Raw genomic sequence first — 20406 nt, 5'->3', positions numbered from 1 at the left:
CAAAAACGAAATCTGATAGCTTTGACAGCAGCCCTGGTGGCTAATTCATATGTGCTCATCTGTGGATCATGATTGTGAAAATAGACATGGCCCGTTGCAGTTTTCCATCACCCCCGAGTGCAGTTTGTCCCTTCACGTGGCGATACTAAGGATTCACCCTTACTGTAAGCTTTATTTTATTGCTTGCGTTGTGTGAATGATTGGCCTAGATGTTCTGTGTGGGATGAAAGGCGTAAATAATTCAGGGCCTTTCACAGTCCCTTGACTGGAGAAACCATACCCCTCAGGCTTCATTCTCAACCAGGACAGACCTGACTTTTTTTTTTACACCTGGTCAGAAGTGTAATAGGAGAGTGCAGCATTAAAAATGCACAAGCTTTCCTATGACATGTCGCTAAACAGTAGTATGTTGTTTTATAAGTGGCTATATCAAGAATGTGCTCTCATTCTAATTTGTATTTTACCAAGTGTGAGCTGCTCTCCGTCTGAAAGGTCTCATCCATACAGTTACAGTTGACCAAATCATCTGTAAAACAATCAAAATGTATTCTTAAGGATCCATGGTTAAGGAACGAAGCCAGAAATGTGCATGGAAGTGCCACACTGGAGCCGCGGCATTAGTATCTTGACAAATATGCCAAAGAATTAGTTACTGAAATAATCGTGTAGCCTGATCTTACCAGAGCTCAGGAGCTAAGCTGGGCCTGGTCAGTACTAGAATGGGAGGGAGACCAGGAGCACCGGGGGGTGCTCATCCCTGTGCACCAGAAGTCTCAAACAAGTGCAATATGACAGTGGGGTGTCTGGGACTCTGTGATGTAGGAGTTGCTGTAAAACCAAGCGTCCTGACTAATTGTTCATTAAATATCACATGGCACAGAAAAGAAATGTCAACTCTGATGTCCTCTCTAAACCCCATGTTGTTTGAGTTGCAACAGGCTATTTTTATTTCTTAGCAATACAAATTTGACCCTACTGGAGCCCAAGCCTCTTGCGTTTTAAGGTGAAGATCAGATTCCCTTTCTATATGGGTGTGCACAAACGTAGGGACGAAACTGTGTTTGAGCTCAGATGGCATTGCTTTTTTTTACAGGTTTATCCCTTTGAGGAGTTTGAGGAGTTCTGTAATTAAATGAATGTAAATTGTGATTCTTAATCGATATTTATTAAAAAGACTTCATTCGAGCACCGCAGGATTGTGAGTTAATTCAGGTGAAAATTTTGTCCTTGACTACAAATAATTACAAATAATCTCTGAACGTTTTTGTGTGTAGAAAAGGCTTATCGGCCATGGGCAAGTCATGAGCTTTTCTTATCTTTTTCCCCACCAGAGGTGATCGATACGAATTCTTGCTGCTGTTCTTCATATTCAAGGGCTGAACCACCCCCAATCAACATCGTCACAGTCCCCCGGGCTTGCTCCATGATCGAGTCACCAAGCATTGAATTACGCAACCGTATTTAACAATAAAAAGCAGAACAATTGTTGTTTATTATCCCTTAAGCTTGTGTACATGGGCCTGGTGAGATTAACTGAGTTTCCTGCAGACCCGTGCTGTGGCAGCCAGGCTGTAGGGTGACTTTAAAATTCACCCCTCTCAGCTGGCTCTTGCTCACCAGGGTAGATTGCTTTTAAGTCGAAGGATTTTAGACCGTGAGGATTTTCTTATTTAAAGGCTACAGGCGGTTTAGCTGTGCTGAAGTGAAAATGGACGGAGTTGAGGCACCAAGACTAGGACTGCTGCAGAGGGTCAGGGAAGGTGATGTGGCAGTAACTGCTGAGGCATTAAAAGCTTAGTGTGGCTAACATTCATCTTGGGGGAGGGGGCCTGTTGTAAAGCTTAATGTTGAATTGGCAGGAAGAGGCATTTTTTAAGAACACTTCTTAGCACCGGTAATGGAACAGCTTGCTTGTTAGTCCTTTTTTTCCTGCCAGGATAGAAGGAACGTGTGGGACCTGTAATGAAGCTCTGTCTTTGCAGCAGTAGTCAGTATGAAAGTTATTTCAAAAAGTGATTTAGTGCGATCCATCATATTCAGTTTCTCGTGAGTTATTTATGAATGAAGTAGCTGTGCAGGCCTCTTGCACAGTATGTACATGTCAGGCTTGCAAGTAAATCATCAGACTATGCCCACTACATTCTCTGCATTTGTAATAGTCTGGGGGTGATCTCTGATGATGATGATGACTACAAAGTAAGTCATTCAGAAACCCTAATTTCTATGACAAGCATAGCACCTTTCCTCTTAAAGCAAAATTGGCTTTTCATAAGCACCTCATGTTCTTCAATAAAGTCCCAGCTGTCAGCGGTATTACTTTCTTCAAAATATCAGATTTTGGTTTTGCATGGAGCGCATGTTTACTAACAGAGTATTGTATGAACTGTTCCATTTCTAAATGATTGTGCCTTCATAGTTTATTTTTCATTGCTGTTTTACTGCAAAAACTGTGGCCTTGCAGTGTGGTACTTAAAATGTGGTGCTATAGTTAATGAACGTGTGCTGTTCTCTCTCTCGTTAATGGGGGTTTCAGTCATGAGTGTTTCGTGTGTCCTGTACAGCTGAGTTGAAGTCTTGAATCTCTGCAGTAACCAGTACTGCAGGACTGCTACTCCTGGGAGTGGTGTGAGAACAAAATGCTTAACTAGTATATTTATAGAATAGAGTATTGCATTTTTAACAGCCAGAAAATGGAATTTGTCATTCTCCTGCTAGACTCGGCATACCATTAATCTTTTATGCTTCCATACATTCTGTTTGCGACCTCTCTCAATTGAATGAATGAACATGAGTGATCCCTGCGTGGGAACATCAGGTTCTCATGTGGATTAAAAGCTTTGCTTTACCAGGCTCTTGTGAATATATATTAATCACCATTGTGATGGAGGACCTCAGAACTAATTGATTTCTGTGTGATGAGCTGGTTTGCTGAGCTATAGTCATCGTGGTGACAGAGGAATTAAGTTAGGACTCCTATTGCACAGGGCTTTGAGCTGTTTCAGTGTCTGCAAGCTCAAGGCAGTTGTTTAGATTGTACCAGTGGAACAGTTGAACCCTGAATCTGTCCCGGCACATTTACTTAAATGTTGGCCAGTCATTAAGGGGAGTCTTATTCCCATTCCTGAGACAGTAGTTCATGCCAAAAAGATTAGCTTGCTGTTTTAAGTTAAACACCACAGGCAAATGACATGTAAACAAAAATCCCAAAGGCATTGCAGCCTTCATTGGCTCGAGTTGGGCACCACCGAGGACAGAACCAGCGATGTTCTGGCCACGCAGTTACTGGAAAAGAGAACCATTCAGAATTATTTTTGTCAGCAGCTGCCTTATTGATTTCTTTCACTGTGGAATTGTTTGACGTTTGTCTCCGTCATCAGCTTGTTTTTTTAAAACCTAGGCAAAAGGCACTGAGGGCATTGATACAGGTTGGGCATGTGTCATGTAGAGACATCTTTGAAATGCGTCATCTCCTGGGGTGGTGGGTCCTCCTTCCCGCTGGGCACCGTAGAGGAGAGGTGTGGGTCGTCTCCTGTGTGAGGCCCCTCCTCCATCCACTCCTGTCCCACAGCTCTTTGGCTGCATAAGCCCACTAAAGAGCAAGGTCTGTTGCAGCCAAAGGACCCTCACTCCTTTAAATGGATGTACAAATATGTTCAGGGTTTTTTAGGTTATTTTGTTAGTTGGCCTCATTAATGAGGAGGTTGTGGTGACTGGAGGTTATAATCATGGGGAGATGGGTGCTTAAGAGTCACAAGGATGACATTTTGCCGATTCTGCCATTTCTAGTCCTGTCCCTCACATTAAACATTTTATATCCTTGGTAGACTCTGAATAAAATATTAGACTGGCCCTTCTCCATTCTTATTCATTTGCAGCCCAAAGGTTTTACTGAAACGGGTGTGAAGATCTCCCCAAATTTTAGATTCACAATGAGAATGAAATCTTATTTGACGTGTCTCCTTTAAAAGCTACTAAACTCGATGGGATTTCAGTAAAAAAAAATGACTGTACTTCAGTTATTTAGTTTCCCCGAGCCCCATCTCTTTCCCACAGAATATCAGCAATAAATCAGTTCTGTCATAATGCTTTGTGTTTAGTGCTTGGGGAATTGTCAAGGGTCTAGCTCACAACTTTACAGTTGTCTGAACTCCAAACTTCTGGAAGACTGGCTGTATCCATGTTTAACTAAAAACCCTCCTAGAATTATTTGAGTATTTAAGATATGGTTGGGTTGAAGGATATCAGCTTTGTGAAACTTGTACATATGATTCCAGATGGTCTGCTTCTAATATTAGGGCAGTCACTTGGAAATTGAGGGAATAAATTTCACTGTGCCCAGACATTCTTAAAGCCATGTCCCACTCCAAATACACAAAAGCTTGTCTGCTTGATGGCTGATCAACAGCTTTCAGTAAGATGGGGGTATATACTCTCTGACTTTGTCTGAAATCGGGTCTCCCGGCTACAGGAGCAAGCCTTGGTTGACGGTATCAAAAAATAAACTTAAAATCAAGAAGCTGAGAATAATAAGTAAAGCCGTCAAAGCATTGCTTTGAGAAGGGCTGTTTTCGGCGCCGTCTCTAAGCCCTGGCTGGAAAGGTCTGAAGAGCTCATTAGAGCTCTGCAAGGTTACATTGCAATCGAGCCGCTGCCACCCATTCGGGGATTTTAGTGAGAAAATGCAAATGGGGAACAGGATGATAGTGAAGTATTTGGAGGGTCCTGACCACACTTGACACAGAAGTGATAACAGCAGACTTGAAGCTTATAGGAAGAAGACTTACTGTTGATAAAGTAACAAAAGGATAAAGAACAGCTTTGAGAGGGGTCGTAGGTCTCAGTTTGGCAAGCAGCTCACTTTTATAGAAAACCTTAACAGAATAAAATAAGTCAAACTTGAACCTGTAAAAGCAGAAAAGGGCCTGGTTGCCATGACTGCATGGTGTGAGGTAAGATGCTGTTGAGCTATTTTGTAGAAAATAATTGCATGATTATGTTGCATTGTTTAATAGAATGTGGTGTGGGTGAACAAACTTACTAGTTCGAACATTTTATTGATAGTGGATCAATGAGAGAGAAATTCTACACTCCATTGTAGAATTTGAGTTTTGAGAATAATACAACCACCGGGGACTTTTTAAGAACATAACAAAGGTTACAAGAGAAGGCTTTCTACTCATCTAGCTTGTTCCACGCTCCCCCACAGCCCTTTGTGTAAAAAACACCTCCTCTCTCCAGTCTTAAATGTACTTCCCTGTGGTTTCCACTTGTGTGCTTTGTTTTGTGTTCTGAAGAAGTCCATTGGGCTGACTCGGTCAGCGTCTTTGAGGATTTTGAGAACTTTGAATACGCAAGTGGGTAGCCTTCTGTGTCCAAGGCTAAAAATATTCAGTTCTTTTAGCTTTTTTTTTAACAAACGATGCCCAGGGGCAGTACAGCAGCGCTGTGCTTAGCATTGCTCATTGCATCTCGCAGTGCTGGGGTCCTGGGTTCAGTTCTGAGTGTCTGTTTGTCTGCCCTGTCGTGGACTCGCGTATCCATGTATCCAGGGAAATGGACAGATGGATTAGAATAAATACAGGCCCTGTCCAAGAGCTCCTGTGGCTGCAGAAGTAGGGAGTGTATTTTATCCCGGTTTAAAGACCTTTGGGCCGCGGAGAAGAACCTGCACCTGATGAAGGGCAGAGCATGGAGGGAGATGGGTGGGCAGTGCGTGCGTGTGTGGGAGGCTGTGAGTGATGAGAACCCAGCGGCCTGTGGTTGAAGAGTTGCTCAGGCCGGCTGTAACTCCCCCCCCCTCGCCTCGACAGGGTCCTGCAGCAGCAGAACGAGGACCTGCGGCGCCGGCTCACCTACACCACGCACAAGATGGAGGCCATGGAGGCCGAGTTCGAGTCCGGCCGGCACTTCATGCAGGCGGAGCTGGGCAGGACCAAGGATGACCTGGAGAAGCTGAAGGACAAGTTCCGCAGGTACGGGTGTGGGGGCGGGGTGTCGTCCTCCTGCCCTCGGCGGGATAGAGGGGGAGCTTTGCACAGCTCCGCAGTGGATCTGCATCAAGTCCACGCTTGACCGGATTAAAAAGCTGTCGGCGTTCTTTTGGAAAGTCTTCTTCTAAATGAGCTAGTTTACTCATGCACTGACTAAACTGTCAATTTATAAATAAAGTGTTAATTTATAGATTTACCAGCTTTTGAATCAATTTAGAAAATCAAGAAATGAGAAAAATGTCCAAATGTACCAGAAGATGGTTCATGATATTTCAACCATTGTAGTTAATCAGGACATAATTTATGCTGATTATTTATGATTTTGGGGTAGCATGGTGGTGGTGCAGGGGTTAGTGTTCGTGTTGGTTTACTTCATGTGCTCCGGTTTCCTCCCACAGTCCTTAGACATGCTGGTAGGTTAGTTGGTGTCTAGTAACATTGGCCCTGATGTGGGTGTGTACTTTGTGTCCCTCCCAGGGAGTATCCTGCCTTGTGCCTGTTGCTTGCTAAGATGGACTCTGGCTCCCCTGTGACCCTGAATTCGATTAAGTGCTTAGGAAATAGATCGTTAACCGGCATAAAAAACAGATCTTTCTTATGCCACCATTGCCTCTAGTTTATTGATGCATGGATTCTATACAGTGGTTAATTTTCTGTTAAATAATAGATGGTACGCCACAGTGTACAATGTTTGTTTTATTGTGTTGAATGTGAAAAATCTCAAATGCTAAATACTTTGAGAGAATATCTTTGTGTTTATCCTTGCAGGTGGCGTCTGTTCACTTAGTAATTTGTTTGAGAGTACATGCCCAGTGGTAAAATTAGAAATTAGAGACGCTGAAGCTCCCCATTTTCTTAGGTGCATATGATAGATACTTTATTGATCCCGTGAGGGAAATTGCAGTGCAACAGCAGCTTAACACAGACAACACAGCCACAGTGTAATGAATGACACAATAATAATACAATACAATCAGTACTTTGAGAAGTGCACTAAGAAGAGTTACTCACAGTCCAGAACACACAAAGAACAAACCAGAACAGAACAGTACACAAAACACAAAAAAAGTTATATATAAAGTTAGCAGAAAGAACCTTGCTTTGTATTTATTAAAGAAAAACCCAGAATGTTCTTGTTTGTACAGATTAGTAGATATTACAATAGGTTAATCATTAAATATTTAGTTTAGGTATAACTTTCATTTCAGCTGTGCTGGTATTTCCACATAGTAAAAGATTTAAAGCATTCTGCCATTCCAGATACTGTATCCCCAGTCTTATCCAGTGCAGGCTGAATATTAACACTTGTAAGATTTGATGTAGCCGAGGGAAGTAGTATATTTTATACCTCTTACTGGAGCCTGTCTGTTGGATTTTGAAGAACAGACTGGTGTTCCTGCCATTGGAGAGTATCTATGCCTCAGTCTCAACCCATTTTATTGTATATCCAGGAGAGAGAGAGACGTCCTCAGTATGTTTTAATAGGTTTCCTATTGACATTTCTGGTTTATTTAGAAAAGTTATATCGTCTTCAGCATGTAATGTTGTTGTGATGGAGACATCTGCGGTATCTATAGTACATATATCTTCATCTTCTTTTATTTCTGTACTTCCTGTTTGCAGCCTAGTTTGTTCTGAGATTAACCCATTAGCAAGAATCACAGATGAAATAGTTTTACTTATACTGTGGGGACATTTTGATACCACAGTGTCAGGAGACCTCTACTTGTAGGATAAAATGAACTACGGAAACGACCCATCTTGATTTTAAGCTCTTCTACATTGACAAGGTCCTTGAGAAGAATAATGCATTTTGTTTTACTTTTTGCAAAGTTTATTTTTCTTTGCCTTACTTGTTTGACTATATCCCATATGTTCCATGGCATGGGTTTAATCACATTAAAACTTCCCATGTTTCGCGGTGACCGTGCTGGAGTGTGTACTTTCGCCTGGAGAGCATGAAACTCGATGCACTTCTATCCATGTGTTTTTGCTGGGCCAATCTGACTACTTGGTGAATGAGACCTTCTTTCTTTTTGGCTGTGTTGCTTGATGAACAGGAGACATCACTCCTTCATTCATTTCCTCTCTTCCGTGTCTGATATTTAATCTTCCTTGGCAGCCATTTGTCCACATATGTCAGCCATTTCTCTTTTAGTCTGCTGTGTGTCAGATTATGTGCTGCTTACGTCTTCAGCGATGGGAAGCAGCAGTCGTTTTAGAGCAGTTGTCTTGGCTATTAGTCATGTGTTGCGTCTCGCCACCTCCTCCTTCAGACACTGCAGACATTTTTCCTTTTCTTTCTAGTAAAATTCACCCGTGTTTTGCATCTTCAAATACATATTTTAGGATAATTTATGAGAAAGTAATGGTTGGAAAAGTCTCACGCACATCTTATTCCTAAGGTACCATCATTTGGCTCTTGAAACTTGAAAATGCTTATTTTTGCTCAGTGAAAATATATGCAAGTGCAGTATTTTATAAACTTAGGGTATGTACTCTGAGATCCCAGTCAAATTTATCCTTGCTGTGGCTTTGCTGCAGATAGAGGATGTTTTCTCAATGCATTCTGAGGCCCGTGTAAATACATTTAAAAAAATGGGTGTTTTCTGCTTATCTGTCTATAAGCAGAATATATAGGCTTGCTGCTAATGATATTTTAAAAAGATTTTTGTTTAAAAATTCTTAAATTAAGTGTTACAAAATAAAGAATAAATTCTTAGGCTTATTTTTATTCCCATGACTTTGTCGGCTATATCTGTGACAAACACCCAGGCTTATTAAGGACAAGCAGTACATATATTCATTAAAGTTACATGAATACCGGAGTCAAACTTGTAAAACCAATCCATAAGTGTAATGTTTAATCAGACGCATGATCTCTCATGCTGTAAAGTACAGCAAAAAATTTGAATTATAAATGAGCTGTTTTGAAAAAGACACTGAATGTATTTAATTGTTTTATGTTTTAGTAGTCATTAAAATACTTTTGTTACTTTTTTAGTACATTTCAGTTAATATATTTTAGGTACAGTACATGCTGTTGCCCAATAGCTTCTTCAGGATTGCTCCCGTTCTCAGTTACATTTTCAGATTGTTCTGTGCTTGTGCATTCATTTTAGCCCTGCATTTTACAGAAATGCACAAAACCCTCACACTTCAGTGTCTGAACTTCATTTCTTCATTTTCTCTTTTTCTTTAGCTTCACAGAATCTCTCTTTGAGCACTGTGCTCCGAGGAATGGATTGTATGGAAGCATTTAAATAATTGGCCCTTTTGCTCAGAAGTTCAATAGCTGCTCAGCTCACCAAGCTGGAGGTCCCATGAGCTTGAGACGGGAAACTGGACTGAGTTACACACGTTGAAATTCACTGATCAAGCTTACCACCTGTGTGGCTTCAGAAAAGCTGCAGACCTCTTTGCACCAGCTCTCCATTACCACTAGCTCAGGGTCTCGGCTGAAATGCAAATTCACGATCCATGCAGCTTGACTTAAATGGAGACAATTATAGATGACTTGACTAAAAAAAAAAGTACAGTTAGAGCCGAGATCGGCGATCAGATTCGGTCTGCCCAAGGAGCAAGTGCCCGCTGAAAAGTAAAATGCAAAGTTTCCGCTGTGGAGCTTTTGTCTGGGTTGGAAAGGAGGGAGGGGGCAGAAATGTGAAGGAGGGAGTTCGGCCGGGGAACTGAAAGAAGCGGTGAAAATGGCACAAGGTTGATGTCAAGAGGAAGAGAGGAAGGGAAAGGTGACAGACAGATTCCAGGGGGAGTGTGAAAGGCAGCAGTCTGTGAATGGAAGGGATCAGCTGAGAGCAGGGGGGGGTGTGAATACAGCCCGACAGTGAGCTATGCCTTTTTGTGTACGAGACCATCCTCTTGAGGGGGGGGGGGGGGGGTTGATGGAGGTTGAATAAAATTGTCACGTTTTTGCTGCTCATTAAACATTTCTCGTGTGATCATTAACATTGGTAGAAATACAGATTCAGACTTTGTTCTGTTTTTTTTTTAATTCTGCTTAAAGTTGTATAACAGCCACATTGGCACACCTTTTGATCTTTGTTTTTCTTTTCTTTAGACATTTAGGTAATATTGACATTTAGGAAACATTTTGCAGTTTGTCCCTACATACAGTAAATACAGTGGGCTGTATCACAGTGCGCAGACACGCACACTCACACCAGAAACCCGTTAACCTTCCAGTATGTCTTTGGACTGAGGAAGGAAACCGGAGCACCAGGAGGAACCCATCGTGAACACAGGGAGAACATACAAACGGAGCACTTCCTCAGGATCTACTGTATATATATCCTTCATTTCCTATATGACGTTTTGAAAGTATTTCAAATTAGATTAGCTACGTCTCCAGTACAGGGGGACTTGGGAATATAAGTAATATTCAATGATATAGCTGAGGCTGACCTGGTGCATCTTTCAATGGGAATGGCAGGCTGGATGCCAGGAATTTCCCCAAAGTGTAAAGCTTTGTTTGGAATAGCTGTGTAGAAGACGCATGTGGTGTCTGTTTATTTCAGCACTATGATCTCTTATGTTGAGATTTAAGTTATTATTAGAATTTATTGCAATACAGAGACTTTCAGAAATGACGCAATACTATATTCTAATTGTAGATGATTTATTCAGCTCATGAGAATGAGCAGGCAAAGATGCAAAGCCATTGCACTTTTGTCTTTCATAAATGGGTTTCATGTTCAACTTCTCTCTTGTGCTCTGTTAATTCATTAACTTCCAGAATAACAATAGACGCAATCATTTGTAAATGTTCTACAAGCCTTAGGAAATTAAGAAGCTATCTGATATTTTTAGGAAAATTCCAGCAAAGATGGGTTCGGTAAATGGTGACATAAGTAGCCTAAAATTCAACAGTAGGCCTTTCCTAAAGTGCCAATCTTGCCAAAGCTCCAGAGAGTAATAAATGTCAAAGAAAGTCATTAAATGTGCAAAGTAATGACATAATTTAGAATTTTAGAATAACTGCCTGCATTTAAGCATGATGGATGCTTGAATCATTGTAGTGTAACCGTGTTTGACTGGATTTGATTTCTTGTTTGAAAGATTTGAAAGGCTTTCAAGTTCAAACAGGTTAACATTTACAATGAATCAAAGTTTTTGTGTGATGTTCTTTGATATGCTTGTGATCATATGCTGGCTGAAAAGCCCTGTATATAAAGTAATTACAGTGGTGTCACACAATTACCTCTACGACCTAGGTTTCAAAGTGTGTGGCAGGTCAGATTGTTCTATTCTCCCACATGGCTTTGTGTGAAGATGTGCTTCTTGTCCTCAGTTTTAAACAGCCCAGGTTATGGTGACTTCATGCCCTGTTTCTCTGTTTGAACGTTTGTGAAGCAGCACTGGTTTTGTCTGACCCTACTCCTGCTGTCCTTTCAGGCTGCAGAACAGCTACACCACTTCGCAGAGAGCCAATCAAGACCTTGAGGAGAAGCTCCATGCACTGGTAAAGAAATTCTAGGGCAGTGTTGTATTGTGTGACTGGAGTTCATTCCTTTCTGGGTATTCGTTCATTTGTGTTTTTTTTTCTTTCTTGGAAGAATGTTAAGCATTTGAAGTAAAGCGGCCGTTGAAAGGGGAAAAGTGATTGAAATGCCAAGGATTTCTGTACTCGCTCCACACCTGTGATGTTCCTCCACACCACAGTCGCCCACACATTTCTGGCCATTATTGTTCTGGGTTCCTGTGTTCCTGTTTGCGTTTAATCTTGAGTGGTTAAATGTCAAAAGTTTTGTATTAACATTACAGCTAAGGGTCATTAGAAATGTAGTCAAATATATTCCAGTATTTTTTTTGTGAGAACGCTCTTTCATTTTCTTTGTTTGCTGTATATGCTGTCTAAAAGACTAACTTGATTCTGCTTGATCGGAGCTACTGGAATGTAAGGAGAGACCATTTTTCTCCATGCTTCCCTTCATTACATCCTTTCTCATTACAGTTTGGAAAGAATAGCTGGAGATGCCCTGTCTCCTTTTTTTATGTTTCTTATTTACTGTTTAGTGGCAGTGTGCAGTTTCTCTGCCTTGAATTCACGCTCCCCTGTTTGACACAGCCGTGAAATATGAGTTAAGAATCCTGGCTTTGAAAGTCACGGTTAACCTTGCATGAAATTGGTGGAATTCAGCCTTTTATAGTGGTACGATGATGCATGCCTGCTTGTAATCAATTGCTGAGCAGGCTGGTGAGGGACCTGGAGTGGCATTATGAAAATGCTGTTTCCATAAGGATGCTTGAGGTGGGTGTTGTATAATGGCACAATCTGATGGAGGATCAGGCATGAACAACTGGGAATTCAGAACCTGGTGTTTAGTCTGTCAGATTATATAGGTAGGATTCAGCCATTGTGAACTGAAATGTTCATATTTAAAATTCTAGTTACAGAAACTGTCATCCTCTATAACTGTATATCTGTAATGTATTTTAAGCTGCAGTGCATGAGGAACAGTTGAATAGCGAACAGGTATCCTTTGTTAGGCTTCTTGCATTGCATTTAGTGGAAATAATAGGGGAAAAAACAGAGTACCTCTGGTGCTGTGATGTACTTTATTTATTGTAACCTGAACTGCATGCATCCTGGGAAGCCCAGTGGAGAGACAGAGGAGCCCTCTAGGCAGTTCTCGTCACAGGCTGTCAGCCAGCATGTTACAGGCTCGGCCAGGGCTGACTGGCCAGGCGCAAGGCCTTCTGTCTGGAGACAGGAGCCAGAGCCTGGCTGCCTGGAGTCCTTCCCAAATGCTGAGAGAGGTATTTGGCTTTCACCTAATCCCCCTGCCGAATCGGGGTTGGCCCTCTTATCTGTCTGCTAGCTCCGTGGAAAGACCAGAAGGAACACGCCTGAGAGTAATCCGCTGTGGTTTAATCTCAGTGTCATTACTGATCTTCCAATGATTTGTTTTTAGCTTATTTCTTTCTGCAGTGGCATGCCGTTTCCTTTCAGTGCTGTTTTCTCTGCAGTTTTTATACATTGCAGGCGAGATCAGATCTGTGAGGAAAGGATAAGATGGGGAAAGAGGCTTGCTTTTGCAGAAGTGGCAGATGAGGTCTGAGTACAGGTGTTCTGCTTGTAAGACAAGTCTTCTGTTGCTCGCCAGCAAAACTGATTTTACATAACAGATTTGTTTTTAATGTATTAATTCAGACTAAGTAATTGACACTTGGAAGACGGGCAGTAAAAGTATGTCCCTAAAACAGACTTGTAAACATTTCCCCCACTGTTCCATTGTCACTGCACCATAGACTATATTTGCTTATTTCGCGCCCTTCACAATTTGTCAAAATATTAAAAGCATCCTGCAGATGTTGATCCTCACAGCCTCAGTTGATGGCAATACTCGAGCCCCTTTAATCTGTCCTTGCTTCAGTGGGGTTAGAAAGTGTGATGTGCTTTTGTGCCACAAAGGCCATCTGAGCTTTGGTAATGGTTATTCTCATGTTCAGGCACAGTATTTTATGTGTACTAGGTGACAGATCCTTGTCAGTGCAGTGCAAAGATACCACACAGGATTCGTGGACATGCATCCCTATTAACGCTTTTCATGTGTATCATAGGAACTGAAAGTTGTCAACTCATCGTTTTGTGTCTCACCTTGAGTGTCTTTCTCTTTCCCTCCTCATGCTGCCATTTTGGTCTGGCTGTCTTTCTTCAGGCTTCTATAAGTCAGACCTGGGTCTATGCAGTTGCGTTAAATTTTTTTTCACTTTTGATGTCTTTGCATGCTATTGTTCAGAAATGCATTGCTTCCCTTGTTTTTAAATGTGTAATCAGTTCATATTAGTTTTCCCACTCTCCTTTACCGTGATTCACCTGAAACCCCTAAAAGACAAGGTCTCCCCTGTATCAAACCCTCATGGATGCATTGTGTTTAACTAGTGACTTTGCAGAGCTGCTTTGCATGTAGGGTGAAACTCTAGTGCTCTAGATATATTGCTCTTTTGATGCTTCGACCTGGATAACAACTACCTGCTGAGGAAAACTGGTTAGTTTGTGTAGTGATCTTATATATTAGTAAATGCAGTCAGGTGAGTGTTCTTTTATTCATATCAAATGGTACAGTTCCAGCCCATTGCATGAACACCGCAGGGTCATTGTTTCTCTCAAAGGAACTGCCATCTTAGACTACTGATTATGGCATTCCATATTTTATTTCAGAAGTATGATTTCTGAAATATGTGCTGGTTTGTGCTAAAGAAATACGTGGTAAATACGTAAATACTCTAGGGTGCGTTTGGTTGCATAAATGTTTAGGGCTCTTACTATACTTGACTGGGAATTGCACATCAAACACACAGGTTTTAGCAGTTACTTGGCTAAGGCATCACAATACCTACTGACCGTGTGGGTTGCTTTCAAGTTTGAAAAAATCCATCACTGATCAATAAACCCTGCTGGAGTGACTGGGATTGTGCATCTGTTGGCTGTATGTCATTTATACTTTTGTCCCAGGGTTTCCGTTTTGCTGCTGATCTTGAAGTCCCCTGAGTTAACTATGTCTCAGTGCCTCTGATGATGCGGAGAACTTAAATCAAGTTCCCTGCTAAAATTTTCATTTCTTCATTTTGTGTGATCTGTGCAAGCGTAACATCCCCTTCAAACTAAGAATTAATCTGGTTGTACTCGCTGCCTCCAGAGCAGCAGCCTTTTCCTATAGTGTGGGGACTAAAGCCGAATGAGGTATTGCTCTTGAGGTCTCACTAATTGTGACATGACTTCCCTCGAATTAGTTTGATATTTTTGTTATACCCCCCTCCCCGATTTAGAACACCAAGTTGTGGGTTTCTCACGTCTGGGTTCGCAACTCTGAGCCCTGTGACCGCACACGGGGAGAATGAGGAAGTGTAGGCACACCCCTTTGTCTTGATCTGCGCCACTGAAGGGACACTGCTGATTGGGGAAGCGTGTTATAGCTCTGCAGTCCTGCGGGCTCCAGGGAAGTTGCAGGGGTTGCTGGGCTGATGAGAGAGCCCTGGCCAACTGGTAATGTATTTTTTTGTGTCATTTTTGGTCCCTGCTACCCTCACACCGGTGCTTCCCTCCCCTCGCCCCGGGGCGCTGACTTCTCCCGGCGCTCGCCGCCACGGCGCCTCCCTCTCCGCCCCGTCGCAGAATCCGTTGTCCTTTTCCCGTTTTGTTGGCCGTTAGAAGAGCACCCCGTGTGAGAAGCTGAATCCAGAGTGATGCGATGGGCTAATTTGGGCAGGACTCATTCAGAGTAGCTGTGGCAGCATCTGGAGTCATTCCGTTCGTTTAATTGGAAACTTTCCAGCACGGGGATTTAGGGATTGCCATCCATATGGTTTGCTTAAAACAAAAAATTAAATGTCATCTTCGGTGAAGAGATGGTGTGGATTGAGTTTTTTTTATAGTTTCTCATTATGTGGATGAATGCTGCAGATTAACAGTAAAACCTATCTCAGGAATACCAATGTACTTCTTGTACACAAGTCAGCTTCAGCTGTTTATGATAGTGACTGTTGGAGCCGTGGCTGCAATATTGCTTGATGTCTTAAAAATGTCCCTGATGTGTTATCTGTTTCTTTATCGCTTTCCCTCTTACTGTATATAGAAGTTGAGTCCCACCTGTTTCTAAAACCTTAGCCGTTTCTTGTCGCAGTTTGGAATCAACTAATAATGATCAGTTAATGAAAAAGGCATCACTTCAATTTACTACTTTTATGTTTTCATTTGATTTTTACATTTTGTAAGATTGAAATTCAATTAACTAGGTTGCTTTCTTTAATTCTACATTACTGTATTGTTAATACAACACTGACATTTATTTTTGAATTTGAGTTTTCGTTGTGCAGTGTTATCAGCCCCAGTGTGAGTCTTGTTTGGTCATCGTTTTATTTTTCACTTGACAGTACTCTTCTCAGAAGCTTATTAAGGGAATCAAATGAAAAATACTGCCTAATAGATATTTTCTATGAGAGAACAGTATGAGCCATTTCATAGTGAATTAAATGATGGATGTCTTTGTCGGCTTAATGTTTAGAAACATTCATTCAATTGACATTTCACGCCTGTAAAAAAACAGCAGCCGCTGAGGCTGGGTGATTTAGGGTTCAGCGCAGTGTCCTGCCGTTGTTGTCACCAGTTAACGGGAGGTTTGGCCCACATGCGAAGCTTCAGGTCCTGCTGCCTGCTCCTCCTGGCCGCATCGCCTAGCCCTTTGACCACGAGAGAGATGAGGGAGCAATCTGTGGCACTGCCTGCCTGTGCAGATGCTGGAAAATATAAGAAGCTACTACCAGACACTTCCTGCAGTGGTTATTCTTTCTGAAGGGTTATTTTTTCCCTTTGTTTTTCCACTCTTTAATAGCTAAGAAAAGTTGAGAGAGATAAGAAGACCATGGACCAGGAGATCGTAGAACTAACAAACAAACTTCTGGATGCTAAGAACACCATTGATAAACTGGAGGAACTGAACGTATGTATAAATATTTAATAGCCAGTATTGACCACAGTGGAAACACCTCATTTTAGCATCAAGATGGCCTTTTCAATTTTATTAGTGTGGCAATTATACTTTATAGGGGCTTCTAAAGAAACCATATACAGCTGGAATGATACAAATTCATACAGTATTTCTGGTCAGTGATTGACTGGCTTTGCCTTAAGTGTCTTAGTGAGCCTGCCTCCACTGGTGTCATTTACTTTCAGTGGTGGCCAGCCAGCTACAGTATACAACATAAAATAAACCCTGGCATGCATTGCCAACTAACAGCTGATTGCTTTGCTGTAATTATCAGCCTCTTTAAAAAAGCAATGTTTAAAATGCATTAACTTATTTTTCTTTCATACTTTTACTTTTGCCACTTAAGGAGCATCAACGTGTTTTTTTCAGATCACTGTATGTTTCTAAAATGTGGAATGAGACCGATATTTTAGGCTAAAGAGCAATGAAAAGGCTTCTTTGTCATCCTACAGTCAAATGTTGAATGTTGTTTTTGTTCCAGAATGTAATGTATTCATTTAATTTGGACTTGAATTGGAATTTGTTGAAATTTCTCATTTTGCACCCATTCTTCTGGTTCAAATCCTGGCTTCCACCCAGCTCCAAGGTATTTTATGTGAAACTGGTCCTTTAGTGAAGTGAATGCTTTGAGTGATCAGCTGTACAAGACCTTAAAAAAACGTTACAGGTCTACCTAAGAAAATAATAAGGACATTTGTTTAGTTTGGTACAAGAACCAGAAGACACTAGGCCTCAGCTCTCCCTGAGAGTTAATGCTCCTTGTTATAATTGTAATGTAAACAAGTTACTATGTATCCGTTTCTGTGCTTGAGTCCATACAGCTCTTGCATTGTCCTGTGCAGCTAGCATTTATCATTGCTTTTTATAAGTGGAGATATGTTTCATGGTTTTTCTTTTGTTTATGTCTAGTTTGTGCAAATACTCTCCTGTGAAGTCTTTTTTTTTCCAGAAGACTTTGGTTTGTCCTCTGAAAGGCCTAGCTAGGCCTGTTAAGCCCTGCAGTGCCCCTCAGAGGAGAGCTTGTCTTAGCGTTGTTTGTCTGTGCTGTTGCAGACTCCTGACTTTTTCCTCTTGCTGTTTCAGGAGCGCTACCGGCAGGACTGTAACCTGGCAGTGCAGCTGTTGAAGTGCAATAAATCTCATTTCAGGAACCATAAATTTGCTGATGTAAGTATAACCCTTGTCTTTGGAGCTGAGTACCATAACCAGTAACCTGCTTTCTGTTCTTAAGAATGGAGCAGACATAGGTCTCTACATGCCTTGTACTGCATAGTGAAACACAGAGATCGTCAGAAATGCTGAATTGACTTGAAAGAAAAGGAGCCTCGTACGTTCATCTTCATCTGAGAAAAAGTTTTCCGTGTCTGCCTAATCTCTCCATGCCATGCAGTGCTAGTGTCACTTGTTCGTCATACACCAGAGAAAGGAGAGAGACATATGTGGATTTACAAACTGTGAAAATGGCTCTCAAGAGCAATACACCAATTGGGACTGAAAGGCTCAGGACAGCTTTTTTGGAGTTTTGGGGGTTAATGATATCAAGTCTTCAGCATGATGGACAGACATGTATCTACTGAAGCAAAAGCCTTCTTGAAGGTCCTACAGATCTTATCATGCCACCCCACAGGGACTGCTGGGTAGCCACCCCACAGAGACTGCTGGGTAATCTGCGCATTAGCCGATTACCTCTTGTAGCCTGTACAATTAAACTAGTAAAATCAGTTTTCCCATGTCTTTTTGTGTCACTGGCATTGTTTCATTCTTCAAATTTACACATTCATGCACACAGCAACACAAAATACAGAATCGTCCTACAGAAATGCTTTTACTTGAAGAAATTATGATCATTTTAAGTTAACTGTCAAAATTTTGAATTGTATTTTTTCTGGCTAACATTTTATTCCTGGTCAATCTACAGGATCTTTCGCAGTATGATACAGTATGTTTTGTCAATAGAGGCTTCACTAATTACAGGTGAAGAGTTGACCTTAATTGTTTTGACCACAAATAGTGAATGAAGAAGCCATGGAAATGATGAACAAGACCATAGCTGAGGTATTGGCAAAAAAATCGAGCCAATCATTTCTGTAAGCAATCTGTCAACTTGCAGAAGTTGGCACATTAATGAAGTCAGTGCATGCAAAGCATTTCTTTTGATTATAGCTGACAGAAAATTAAGCAGCATTAACACAACAGTAATAATTATACTTGATAATGCAGATTGCTTGAGACGTACAGCTTGTAGCAGCTCTCTGCTGGAGTTTGACAACTGAATACAGTGTTATGGACCTGGCTTTGTATAAATTACAAAGGAATGCACTTTTATTAACCCCTGGCGTGCAGTATTTCTGAGCACAAATTAATTGTGTTAAGTGTAGAGCTGTTTATATGTAACAGTCCATCCCAAGGGCTAGATTTTTTTTATTTCTCCATTGAAAGCAATGAATCATTTCTGCGTAGACTATTATTGCCGTTTCAATAGGTTGTCCCTTCAGGCAATATTGCCCTTTTAGGATATACAATTTAACACCAGGGAATTATCTGAGTCTGGGTGTCATTCATAGTTATGCTTGCTGTTTTAGTGGGCAGTACTGCAGCCACTGCAAAATCCGCTGGGCAGTCTCACAATGATGATGAATAATTCTCCATTTTCAGAAACATCAGTTCAGTGCTTCCGTTTTAAAGTAAATTGTGTTTTTTTCCATCAAAATTCAAACACTGACACGGAGATGGACGGCCTGACTGAAGCAGATGAATCCCACCTAGACCTAAAGAGCTAAATAAATAATGGTGGTGCCAGAGCCCTCCTACAAAAGGAACAGGCCAGCCGTACTGCAGAGTTACACAGCAAGAATTAAACAATGGTCTTCCACAGTGAGCCCTTGCAAAATAAAGGTGATCCTGAGAAAAATTCCAGTTGGTTTTAACTATCTTTATAACATAGCACTTAGCACTTCGTTGATGTTCTACAGTTGTCTGGCCAAAGAGCCAAAAAGAACTTGATCAGCACTTTTGAATAAAAGTAACAAATGAAAACACCCTCAACTTTTACAATAGTTGTGAACTAGGCTCTGCCACTCCCCTGTGTTTTGCGTTTTCCACGATGAATCTAGTCAATTAAAAAAAACAGGAACATGAATGAACACAATGCACTTGAATGCAGTGTCAGGTGCTTGAATACCGTGCCTTCTTCCTCATTTAGGAAAACGGGGGAAGTATCAGGTGCACCAAGTTGTCGTCTTTCTTCCCCAGCAGTTTGATAGAGAGCGTCCTGTGTCCCTCAGAAAGACGGCAGTGTGGTGTGTCGAAGCGCAGAGGGTGTCCTGCCTGCTTTGAGCAGGAGAGGGGCTGGGCCAGAGTCCTCTTACCCCCAGCCATGAAGCAAGGGTGGAGGACTGAGGCAGAAGCTCCGCATCGATTTCCTCCCTCGGAGCCAGAGCCAGTGGAGGGTGTGCAATTACTGCTTAACAGGATCGTTACAGCATCATACAGCAGGGCTGTGAAATCACTAATTCACTCTGCCCATTTTCCACTGATCAATACCGACTTGCTCCATTCATTCACTGCTAATGTCAAAGCGCTAAATAAAGGCTCAGAATTCCAGGCCTTTTTTTAATAATCCGATTCGTATTTTAGCTGAGATATGGATGATCTTTTTCTCCCCCTTTTCTGAGATAAGAGTAATCAGTTAAACCTCTTACACGAAACAAGATTTTTTTTTAAACTTGAATCTAGAGCCGATAGAAATCTTCTGTCACACAAGCCGAAATGATTGACATTTTGAAGTCTCTGACCTGGGAGATGCAGATCTGTCATGTACTGGGTGATGAATTGTGGGAAGAAGGCGAACAATGTCAAACCCGTTCTTAGAGTATCCTGTTGTAAAGCCTTCTATAGGCAGCACTGCT

The 20406-nt window shown here is 41.5% G+C and overlaps 1 protein-coding gene across 1 annotated transcript in view; it reads left to right on the top strand.

Annotated features, from left to right (window-relative positions):
- Nucleotides 1-20406, top strand: part of tjap1 (tight junction associated protein 1 (peripheral)) — a 62460-nt gene that overhangs the window by 33362 nt on the left and 8692 nt on the right. The window contains exons 6-9 of the mRNA XM_088934118.1: nucleotides 5811-5972; nucleotides 11403-11469; nucleotides 16343-16450; nucleotides 17582-17665. Of these exons, the coding sequence (XP_088790244.1) occupies nucleotides 5811-5972; nucleotides 11403-11469; nucleotides 16343-16450; nucleotides 17582-17665 (421 nt within the window). The remainder of the gene's footprint in view (nucleotides 1-5810; nucleotides 5973-11402; nucleotides 11470-16342; nucleotides 16451-17581; nucleotides 17666-20406) is intronic.

Source organism: Atractosteus spatula, chromosome 15 (assembly GCF_055471065.1).
Source record: "Atractosteus spatula isolate fAtrSpa1 chromosome 15, fAtrSpa1.hap1, whole genome shotgun sequence".
NCBI classification, from domain to species: Eukaryota; Metazoa; Chordata; class Actinopteri; order Semionotiformes; family Lepisosteidae; genus Atractosteus; species Atractosteus spatula.
This window is presented reverse-complemented; position numbering and strand designations above follow the sequence as displayed.